At 38.9% G+C, this 12,611-nt stretch overlaps 1 protein-coding gene across 1 annotated transcript in view; it reads left to right on the top strand.

The window, feature by feature from the left end:
- The window catches only part of LOC138757202 (kinesin-like protein KIF24), an 81,735-nt gene that overhangs the window by 38,728 nt on the left and 30,396 nt on the right, over positions 1-12,611 (top strand). Inside the window, 3 exon segments of the mRNA XM_069924168.1 lie at positions 1,624-1,745; positions 2,325-2,430; positions 5,873-5,944. Coding sequence (XP_069780269.1) covers positions 1,624-1,745; positions 2,325-2,430; positions 5,873-5,944 — 300 coding nt within the window.

Genomic DNA, 12,611 nt, shown 5'->3' with positions numbered 1-12,611 from the left:
TCTGAGAAACCAAGCATCCTGACATCTACTCTGTTAAACCTCACAATATTTTTGTATATTCAGTAAGATTGCCTCTCATTCTTCTAAAGACATGAGAGCATTGCTCCACTCAGCTTAAAGGCTTATCATCTGACAAACCTGCCATCCCAGTCACCAATCTGTCGAATTTTCTCTTCATGCCCACTCGTGCAAATATATCCTCCCTAAAGTATATAGAGTTATTTGGATGTGGTTTTATCATGGCCTAATGTAATTAGAGTATATTAGGCTGCTGGTCATTGACTAGCTTGGTGTTGAATACAATCCTACCCCAAAGGCTGGTGGAGAAGCTGTCCTCACTGGGACTCCACACCTTTCTCTCTAACTAGATTCTGAACTTCCTAACAGAAAGGCCAGTCTGTTCGGATTAGTGGCAGAATGTTGAGCACCATCATACTGAACACTGCTGTACCTCAGGTGTGTGCTTAGCTCTCATGTTACTTACCCATGACTACGATCTAGCTCCAACAGTCAACTTTGGACATGGCACGACAGTAGTTGGCCCCTCCTCAGCTACAACGATGAGTCGCACACCTGAGAAAAGGTGGAAAATCTCATATAATGGTGTGAGAATAACAACCTGAGTCTCAGTGGACAAGACCAAGGATATGAATATGGACTTCAAGAGGAACAGAACAACCACCCTCCATTACATTATATAACTTGGTAGTGGAGAGCACCAAGTACCTTCATTAGTAAAAAGTGACCTATTCTGGAAACATTTCCTCACTTATCAGGAAGGCGCAACAGTGACTGCACTTCCGCAGAAGGCAGGCAAGGCTACCGGCCACCATTCCATCAACTTTCTGCAGGAGCTCTATCAAGAGTGTCCTGACTGGCTGCATTACAGTTTGGTACAGATGCTGTAGAGCATTGGATTGGAGGTCAATCCACAGGACCATAAAAGCAGCAGAGAGGATTACTGAGGTCTTCCTTTCCCACCCCCCCACATCAATGTGATTTACCAGGATTGATGTTTAGAGGGCTCCCAAAATCTGTTAGGACCCCTACCAGCCCCACACACAGCATCTTCCAACTACTCCCACTGGGAAGAGATACAGAAGTATTAGAGCCAGAACCTCCAGGCTGAGGAACAGCTTCTTCTCCTATGCAGTGAATGACACTTGAAACTCCTGTGACTCCACTATTGATGAATAATTTTTATTTTTAATGTGTATCTCAGACCTATACTATGTATAGGTTCTATGTTTACATATTAGTTTGTTTATATGTGTGTTATGTATCCTTTGTTTATGTTTGTTTGCACTGTTTTTGTGCCGTGTTCAGGAGAATGCTTTGTCTTCGTGGTGTACTATTACAATCGGATGATAAATAAACTTGAACCAGGTCATTAATCGACGTAGGGTCTGCTCACCAAAATTATTTAAAATAGCTTTTGACCTAAACTACTATTAAACTGTTTTGCTAATAGACTAACAAATATAAAAAGCATTAAAAATCACAAAATACACTAAGCTAACACCTGCAGTAACTAATAAGTATTTATTAAGTACTTGTATCTGCATTTTTTTTGGTCTGAAAATGAAAAAAGAAAATTTCTTGATATTTTGAATTTCCTTTCAGGTAATTTCTTGGGGCAGCAAAGCAAGAAGTACAGGTGCTTCTGGGATAAATACAGATTCCTCACGTTCACATGCTATAATTCAAATCCAGCTTAAGGATTCAGATGAAGCAGTTGTAGGAAGGTAAAAATGATTCTTAATGCATTTTTCATTTTTTCAAAAGCTCAATAAAATTTGTAAGAAAATGAGTAAAATTCTTATTTTAAACCTATTTGTTCACTTAATATTATCTGAATTTTGTTGATCTGAGTATTAATGGTATTGCAGTGTTGTTTGGAATTGAGTGTCAGAAAAATTAGAGTTATTAACAAATCGATAATAAAACCTTCAGATATTGTTATCTTGGACTGTACCTAGAGTTGTATATTTAAGTCCAACAAATTCTGGCAATTTATGATCCAATATCATTTAATTTAACAAAATATAAACAGTTATAATTTATTTGTTTGAAAACCTGTTCTTGACAAAAATGGACTTTTGACACTACAGCTCCAGTTACATACAAACATTTATTTATATTCTCTGATATGGATTTGTAAGCCCCAGATTGTCAGGCAACTCATGGGTGGATAGGGGTAGAAAAGAAAATTGGTGTCCATATTCCAGAGAACAAATGAAAAGTTCTCAGGAAACCATGATATTCCATATAAATCAGAAATTAAAATTGTAATAAAATGTGTCTTGTGCTGATTCTCTGCCCAGGATTTCTTTCATTGATCTCGCTGGGAGTGAGAGGGCTGTTGATGCTAGAGATTCTGACAAGCAAACAAAATTAGAAGGAGCAGAAATAAATCAGAGTCTATTGGCTGTAAGTTTTATTTTAAACAGATAATCTTTTATAATGAATACAAAAATACTATTGGTTTTAAATTGATGTAGTGCATTTGGGCAGCAAAACCACACATAATGATATGCATGACAGAACAGTGTAATGAAGGGGAGAATATTCCCAAAAGGGATGAAAGGACTTGCATATGAAGAAAGGTTGGATAGACTAGGCTTGTATTCTCTGGAATTTAAAAGATTAAGGCGGGATCTTCTAGAAACATAGAAAATTCTTAAGAGTTTAGACAGACTACATGCAGGTAGGTTGTTTCCAATGCTAGAAAAACCAGAACTAGGGGTCACAGTTTAAAGGGGGAAGTTTTTTAGGACTGAGATGAGGAAAAATTTCTTCTGAGGGTGGTGAATCTGTGGAATTCTTTTTACTACAGAAGTAGTTGAGGCCGGTTCCTTGCCAATATTTAAGAATAGGTTAGATTTGGTCCTTGTGGCTAAGGGGATCAAGGGGTATGGGGACAAGGCAGGAACCGGGTACTGATCAGCCATGATCATATTGAATGGCCGACTCCTGCACCTATTTTTCTATGTTTTTATGTTTCTAATTATGACTGGCATCTTCCTAAAAGTCACTGGGAACCCTGCTGATTTTAACCATTGGCTTCATTTGCACAGACACCTCTTTTCTGGGGATAGTCAAAATTCAAACCCTGGAGGCTGTCCGTCTTCAAGATATTCAGATGTGGAATGAATTTACCATTTATATTGTATAATGTGCATCAAAATTATTTCTTGCTGTGGTTCAAGAGGAACTTGTAAAAATAAAACCAAGTGCAAAAATGTGACTTGTAAAAGAAACAGTGTGAGTAAGGTAAATGAACTGGACAATAGGCTACATTTGTGGATCTTGAAAGATTTATTACCATTAAGGTTATCAAAGATCAACATTCAGCTCTTTCATGAAGGAAATTGTGATTTTATTTTCCCCTTTTGAAATAATTATCTGTAGGGTTAATTACTGTTAGAAAGACAGAAAATTCGCAAATGAGAATAAAAGTTCTGTCGCTAATATACAAATTGAATTTGTGTTGAAGCTCGGCCTTCAACACCATAATTCCCTCAGTGCTCGTCAAGAAGCTACAAATTCTAGGCTTCTGAACCCCCTTCTGCACTGGATCATTGCCTTCCTCATCAGAAGACCGTAATCAGTACGAATTGGAAATAATGTCTCCTACTCACTAATTATCAACACAGGCGCACCTCAAGGATGCGTGCTTAGCCCACTGCTTTGCTCATTATGCACCCACGACTGTGTGGCCAGGCACAATTCCAATGCTATCGACAATTTTTTTGAACATTTTATTTTTGATTTTCAAAGACTCACACAAATCCAAACAAACAATGCAATCTCTCTCAACAATGGTATATAACATTCAGTCTTTTTCTGTATCCCCAGCCCCTCTCCCCTCCCTCTCATACCCAAATACCACAAGAAAAATATTAAGTAAATTAACAAACACAAAAACACTATTTGTAAAGTCATAATGTTATCTAAAAAAATTGCCATTGTCACCACAGTGGTCAGCAGAATTGCAAACAACAATGAGGATGTGGACAGGAGGGAGATAGCTTAGCTCTTTGAGTTGTGTCATGCCAACAATCTTGTGCTCAACGTTAGCAAAACCAAAGAGATGATTGTGGCCTTCAGGAGGAAGTTGGGAAACACGACCAGTCCTCAGCAAGGGTTCAGTAGCGGAGAGGGTCAAGAACTTTAATTTCTTGTGTGTTAATATGGCATAAATAAAAGCTCATCCTCAACTGGAGGGAAAACAAATGCTTTTATTAGCTTGCAACACAGGTAGGGTTCACGAATAGGCTTCAGAGGGGTTCTGGGTTTAGGCGGGAAACCAGGGTTATATATGGGTCCCGGGGGGGAGGAGGCAGGACCAGTCATCAGTACAGCACGCTTCTAGTGAATCCCAGTTCACTACAGTTAACATCTCCGAGGATATGTCCTGGAGCCTCCATGTCGATGCAATCACAAAGAAGGCTATAGTTTGTGAGGTGCTTGAGGAGATTCAGTACATCAATGAGGAATCTCGAAAACCTCAACAGGTGTACTATGGAGAGCATTCTGGCTGGTTCCAATGCTGTCTGGTGTGGAGGTACCAACTCTCAGGACAAGAAAAAAGTCCAGTGGGTTGTTAACTCTGCCTGTGACATCGCAGGTACCAGCCTTCACTCCATTAATGCTCTCATTTGTTCTTGAATTTTTTTTAATCTATATTTTGTCCATCTATTTTACCTTCTATTTCTCTGTGCAGATCTTGGTCTTCTTCTTCCTCTTCTTCTGTGTCTGCACCTGTGTTTGTGTCTTCTTCTTCTCTTCCTTGTATCTGTGTCTCTTCTGACTTTCCTGATGAGTTACTTGCCTCACTTTACTGGGCTTCTTATTGCTTGGCTTCTTTCTGTTGGCCCTCTTCTTCTGGGCTACTCATCTGTTGGGCCTCCTGCTGCTGCTCCTCTTTCCTATTACTCCCTTTCCTGCCGCTTTCCTCTTCCAGCTGAGAGCCCTGGTGTTGGGCATCCCTCAGCTGGTCGCCTGCTCCTCAGCTGGGTGTTCTCTTTTTCCTTAGTGAGCGCACTGCACACTTTTGTTTGGCTCAAAGAGCCATTTTTGCAGTCCAGTGGTCGGGGTGGGGGGTTGCGACTGCGGGGTCGTCACCAACCTTGGAGAATGGGCTCTCTTCACGACGGCTCCCTGTTTCTTCATGCAGGTAAGGCTGCCTTCTTTCTTTTCTGGCGTCTTTTCTTCTTTAGTTCCCATTTTTTACTTTTTCCTTCTTGGGTGCCATTTTCTTTCTTTTCTCTACAACTTTATCTTTTATTTGTTATGTTTTGTGTTTCTTGAACTTTGTATTTTCTTCACTTTATTTCTTCTTTTCTGGAGAGGGCTGGTATTCTCCTACCGGCCACTACTCCATCACGTGACTCCTCTCCAGCCTTCACTCCATTAAGACACTGCCTCATGTAGATGCCTTCAATAAAGCTGCCTCTATCCTCAAAAGACCCCCATCACTCAGGCCATGCCCTCTTCACTCTGCTACCATTGGGGGGAAAAAGGTACAGGAGCCTCAATTTGAGCACCCTGCATCACAAGGACAGCTTCTTCCCCGCTGCTATCAGATTCCTGAATAATCAATGAACTAAAGATACTACCTTTCTTTTTGTGCATTATTTAAAAAAAAAATTAAGGGTGGCTTATCTGTATGTTTGCACTGTGATGCTGTGGTAAAACACCACATTTTAAGACTTGTTCATGACAATAAATTCTGATTCTGAATGAAGATTTGTTAAGTTGGCATGATTAATTGTGAAGAAGTGGATTTTTCATTACAATAACCATCATATTTCACATCAAATGTATATTTGATACAGAGCAATAAAATTGTTTTTTTTCTTTGTTTTAGCTGAAAGAATGCATTCGTGCTTTGGACCAGGATCATGTTCACACACCCTTCAGACAAAGCAAGCTTACCCTGGTAAATTCTTTGTTTTTCTAAAAGGTTTTACACTGATTTTTTCCTTTGGAAAACTTAGCCAAGGACACAATGAGACTTTTTTAAAGATCTGAAACATTCACAACTTGCTCATGTCTGCAGTATTGTAGTGACAGTAACCCAAGTGATTATTATGAATTTGAGAACTTAATGTGTAAAAGTAAAGCACCTGAAAACCAGTTTGAATTGGTAAATTCTATCGTGGCAGGCAAAAAAACAAATCTAGGGGTGGAATCTTGTTTGATGATCCTATTTAATAAAATTTCAACAAGAACCTAAAACTTGCCTCTTTAAACTACATGATTCACCTGATCTACATAAAGAAACAGGGCTCTATGAACATGAAAGCATATACTGATTAAAAAAATATATATAATCTTTGTATAATTCACTGCAATGATGTTTCTCAACTTTAAACCTTTTGAACCTGTAGCCAGGTGTCTTTCACATTGGATGCAGTGTCTTACAGTTCACAAGTGTTGGAGCAACTCAGCAGGTCATGCAGCAACATATGGAAAGTAAAAGGCAGTTGATATTTTGGACCTGAGCCCTTTTTCAGGTGTGCTGAAAAATCAAGCAGTTACCTGAATAAGATGGGGAAGGGGGAGGAGCACAGGCTAATGGGTAAGAGGTGAATACAGGGGGCGGGGGGGGGGGTTGGTAAGAGGTGAATACAGGGGGGGAGGGTGGGTAAGGACCTAAGTAGTGATAGGGAATGGGGCAGAGGGCTTAGAAAAATATTCTCCGGTAGGAGAAGGAAAGGAAGAGGCTGGAGAAAGGGAGTAGGAGGGTGAAGGAAAGTGCTATACTGGAGGAGGGGGTTAAAGGAAGTATTGATGCTCTTTGCTTGGAGACTGCTCAGATGGAATACAAGGTGTTGCACCTGCAATTTACAAATTGCCTCAATCTGGTAGTACATGAGGCCATGAACACATTAGTGTCTGGGAATGGAATTGGAAGTGGTTAGTTTTACAAGATCAAACCAGCAACCACAAAGAAGGCATATCACAATAGGGTAAAGATGAACAATTACTTTATTAACAAAAATTCACCTTCAAAATCCTCCCCATTTATAACAATGCCCACTGGTTGATATACAAATTTCTATAACAGTTTAAAATTAATAAATTCCCCAGCCTAAATATAACATATGTAATCAAAGTCTATGTTTTATTTCCAACCAGCCCACAGAAAAAAAAACATAGACACAGAACACATAAGACTCACAAAACTTCGACTTCAATCGAAGTAAAGATTGTAAACAAAATTCAATTGTTAGGTAAACTGAAGCCAAAAGATCTTTGAGAGAGAGAGAGCGCACAAAATTCGAAGTGGTCTTCTTGTGTTGCATGCAGAGAGAGGAACAAAGGCTTGGTCTGGATCCTTCCGTCTGTCTTTGGAATGTTTCTCCCTTTTAAAAATGCCCAACATTCTAAACTGCCTCCCAGACAATGACTCTGCTTGGGCCTCCTTCCACTCTACAGCCTCACCCAGTGGTGGTTTGTCTTCCAAGTCTAGAAATTTCTAGATCATCATCTGCACATGCCCACTCTGTCTCCCACTCGCTCAGCAGTCTACCTTCACCTTGGCTCTTGAAGGCAAACTGTCACTTTCCAACACAAAACCACACAACACATAGGCCAATACACAACACAGAACTCTGTAACATTAGCCTCTGGAAGGACATTGTTGTTGCAGTAGACAAAGCAAAGATGCTTAATGAAGCAGTCCCTCAATATGAATCCAGTCCCCTGATGTAGAGAAGGCCACATCAGAAGAACTGGATGTAGTATATGATCCCTACAGATTCATAGGTGAAACCCGCCCTCTGCTGGACATCATGATGCTCATGTCATGATGTCACCCTTCCATATATATATATATATATATATAAAACTCTGTGTGTCAGTAGCCATGTTAGTCTAATAGAAGTAAAGGATGAGAAAGCATCATGTCTCTGAGTCTTAATTGTGTGAGTGCATACACAACAGTGGTGATGAGGAATGAAATGAACCCAACACATACTCCATGCACCAACTGTGAGAAGGAAAACAACATAAGAAAGGTAGAAAACAACTACCTCATAATCCCAACAAATTCCCACCAAAAGTTCAAGGTGAAAGTGTGTCAAGATGGCGGAGGGAATGTTCAGGGAATTCACCAAAGTAGAAGAAAGTTGAGCTAACTACGTAGGATGGTTTAATGACTACTACTACATAGCCCACAATATTATGGAAGGATCAGTAAACCACAAACGTGCCCTCTTACTCAGTATAATGGGCAGCAAAACATTTGACCTCCTTCAGACCTTGCTGGCCCTGGAGGATCTGTATTATGCACAGCTCTAAGGAACCATTTAAGCCCCAAACCACCAGTTATGACAGAAAGGCAACAATTCTATGAAAGGAGACAAGGACCAGGAGAAACAGTAAGTAAATACCTGGCATTGTTGCACAAATGGGTGGAGCACTGTGATTTCAAGCAGTTTCTAAATCAAGCACTGAGACAGATTAGTGATGGGGCTGGGAAATCACCAAGCAAGGCAAAAATTATTAGGAATGGATCAAGACATTACCTTACAGATTGCATACAGAACTGCCTGCAGCTCTGAAATGGCAGATAAAAACTTGGATGTGGGTCAACCAAATCTCCTGGTTGGGAGGTCTTCCCACCAACAATACTTCCATTGTGGGAAATACAATCACCAACCAGAAAACTGTTTCTTAACAAATTCTAAATGAAACTATTGCAAAAGAGAAGGACATATCAAAGCTAAAAGTCCGCTTCTAAAGCACATGTGGCCTACAAATAAACAAGCAGCTAAAGTCAAAACAATTGCAGAGAGAGAGAGGCAACCGAGCAACGATGATAACAGCCCAATGGATGACCTTCAAGCTCCTGAAATTTCTGCTCCTTAGATATAACCTATCCGAGGGATAAACTGCGGAAACACTGCAATCTTTATACAGCTAAAAATAAATGGACAGATGGAGTTAGACATGGACCAGAGGTGCCCCTCATGCTGTTACATGTAAAGGAATGCTTGCTACCATGCCTCCCAGTAAAAACAACTGAAATAATTCTAAGATCTGTTACAAGAAATAGAATCAAAGTGTTTGAAAAAGTACAATACAAACAGCAACCAAAAACATTCTCTCTCTACATCATAGATACCCAGGGACCAGCACTCTTCGGAAGAAACTGGCTACAACACATTCCCCTTGACTGGCTGGAAATCAGTTCAATACTAAACGTAAACCACACGGACACCTTCCAGCCAGAACTTGACCAAATCCTCAACAAGCACGCCGTGGTTTTCCAACAAGAATTGGGGAAAATCAAAAGATGTTCAAGCCAAACTGCAATTAAAAGATAATGCAGAACCAAAATTCTTCAAAACCAGAATAGTCCCATTTGCTATGAAAGGAAGAATTGAGGGTGAATTAAACAGACTAAAACATGAAGGCATATTAGAACCAACAAAATACAGCGATTTGGCAGCGTCCATCGTACCTGTATGAAAAGCAAACTGTGAAATTCGCATTTGTGGCAATTACAATGTCACCATCAATTCATCACTCAAAATACCCCAACATCCAACACCCAATGCCCAAAGCAGAAGAATTGTTCCAAGCATGAAACAGAGGGCAAAAATTCTCAAAACTAGATTTGTCACAAGCATATCAACAGATAGAATTTGACAAAAAAAAATCAAGGGAATATGTGACCATCAATACCCATCTGGGACTATTCACCTAGGCACACATGCCTTACAGAATTTTAGCAGCACCTGCTATTTTTCAAGCAAATTACTACATGGACTCTCAATTAGTGATAGCATCACATGACAGTGAACACTTACAAAACCTTGAAAAGGTTTTAACCAGACTACACAATAAATATTTTTTCCCCTCTGAAGTGAAATGTGATGACCACGTTGTTTACTGTTGCCAATTGATCTATTTGTTCTTTCATCAGTGTTTATGTTTAAAATACAATAAAAATCCATCTAATCCGGCGCCTATGGGATTACAGATGCCAGATACGCAAATTTTCTGGTTGCCTGAAACACACTTATAATGCCCAACCAATACAGTTGCATTAAGTTTAAAAATTGTTCACTTTAATCAGGTAATTCCCTAACTTACAATTTAAATTCAAATCCCAGTCACTGGCACTGTAACAACATTGTGCTAACTGCTATGCTAACCATGCTGCTGTCAGAATTAACCTGCCCCCCCCTCCCCCCACTTCCTCTCCCAAGTTTACAGATAAAGCCTTACTAATATTACCAATAAAGACTAGGCAGGTATAGGAAGACAATTTGGGAGAGTCACCCCAGTGGTGAGCAGCATTGGCCAGCTCTTCATCCTGGGCACTGCCATTTTATTCAAACACAACTTTATTGAAACTTTATTCAAATAGCTGCTCTGCTGGCTGAATGTTTTCTCCCATCTTCACCAAGGGGTTGTGTGTTGCTTTGGAGAACATTTACAATTTTAAATTTTTATTTAAATTTTTGTTTATTTAAAATTTGTTTGTTTATTTCCTCTACTTTTCTTGCTGGTTGTTTGCATTCTGGATACTGGGGGTTTTACAGTACCTCTTTCCATCTTTCATTTTTATCAACATAATTTCCTATTGTTTTTAATTCCTCCTATATCTAGTTTTTTGTTAAACACGTTTCTATTATTTTCCTTAACTATGACTTGTTCTAAATTATAAAAACAGTTTTGGTAAAGATTTTCTTGAATTGTTTCTTCCAAGACTGGTTGTGAGTTCTGAGTTCAGCCTATTAAAAACTCTTGTAGTCCTTACAAGAGTAAATGGCTGGCTGGAGTGTTTCTCCTGAAATAAGGGAAACAAGAGGAACTCTGTGGTGACCTGGAAGAAGAGGTCATCATTTGGAAAATTCATGATGGGGCAAGTTTCTTCAGCAAGACACTAAAGTGACTGATCGGAGGGAATCTGTGTGTGTCCAACAAGCCTCTCTCAAACCAACAAGAACCTTTCTGAGTGGTAACCATTTACTTTTAATCACCAGAGCCTGGTGAAAATTCATAAATGTTGAATTCTGTGCACAGTACAAGAATTTCCTGACACCGGTGAACTTGGAGGAGTGAGAAGTGAGCCTGGAACTTTTGTGAATGTGTATAGTGACAGTATTAATAGAAAGATTAACATGGAAATATGAATTTGGAGGGTTGCAGCTTCCTAACTTTAGGAATTATAATCAAGTAGTTCAATTGATGTTTCTTGCTTCTTTATTTGAGGGTCCAGGAAAACTAGCATGTGTCAAATTAGAGATGATTAAAATAGGAGAGAAATTAGCAGAGGAATTTATTTACAAATGAGATTCAAAATTCATAACTGGTGTGAAGGAGGCAACATTACTTAAACATTTGATTACTATTTTGAACAAAATAAATAATGTAATTGGAACAACAGAAAGTAAATCACCTAAAACACCTTTGATTCAAAATAATCTTATACCTTTTCATTAAAGATAACCCATTTCAAAATATCTGGTTTCATAGAGGTATTCAAAATGTGGAAGATTGTTATGAACAAGATCAATTGATGTAGTTTCAACAGTTAATAAATAAATATGGATTTACTCAGAATAAACTTTTTTCCTATCTTCAATTGAGAGAATATTTGTGGGAAAAAATTAATGTATTTATTGGCTTGTAGTGAGTTGGAGATTCCTATCTGGAAAGGTTATACTAAGAAATTTACTTCAGCAATGTATCTTTTATACAAGCAGGTAATTTTTAAAAAGAGAATACATAAATCTGGACAGAAATGTGAGATTGATTTAATTATTACAATTGATGAGAAAAGATGGCAGAACTCTGTCAATGACCATAAAACAATTACACCATAGAAACAGGCCAATTTGGCCCTTCTAATACATGCCGAACACTTTCTCCCACCTAACCCCACTGACCTACAGTCAACCTGTAATCCTCCATTACTTTCCCGTCCATATACATATCCAACTTCTCCTTAAATGGTGATATCAAGCTTGCCTCTGCCACGTTGTGCAGAAGCTCATTTCACACACTGACCACTCACCGCCCTCATGTTTCCTCTAAACTTTTGCTCCTTTTTTAAAAAAAATTATTTTTCACACTATGAACCATATCAATCAAAATGCACACAAACATTTCCCTCTTGAATATACACAGTGGCATTTTCTCTCCTTCCCCCCCCCCGACCTTCCCTCCCTCCTTCCCACCCCCTTCCAAACCCATTAAACATTCAACATATACAATACAATAAAACCATTAAACAATGTCATCACACAATGAAAATAAACAAGAAAATTGTGTCATCTACTTTTATACACTGGATCAGGTCATTTTGTCGTCTTCTCATTCTTTCATTTTAAGGGGTGGAGGTCCGCGGTAAGCCCTCTCTGCTGTGTTCTATGTACAGTTCCCAAATTTGTTCAAATAATGTTATTTTTTCCAATGGAATACATTTATTCATTTCTATGTACCATTGCTGTACTCTCAGGCTCTCTTCTGATTTCCAAGTTGACATTATACATTTTTTGATACAGCTAAGGCTATCATAATTAATCTTTTTTGCGCTTCATCCAGTTTGAGGCCTAATTCTTTACTTCTTAGAAGAAAGATCTCTG

This window comes from Narcine bancroftii, chromosome 3 (genome assembly GCF_036971445.1).
Source record: "Narcine bancroftii isolate sNarBan1 chromosome 3, sNarBan1.hap1, whole genome shotgun sequence".
Lineage (NCBI taxonomy): Eukaryota > Metazoa > Chordata > Chondrichthyes > Torpediniformes > Narcinidae > Narcine > Narcine bancroftii.
The sequence above is the reverse complement of the archived record's forward strand: the minus strand, read 5'-3'. Positions and strand labels throughout refer to the sequence as shown.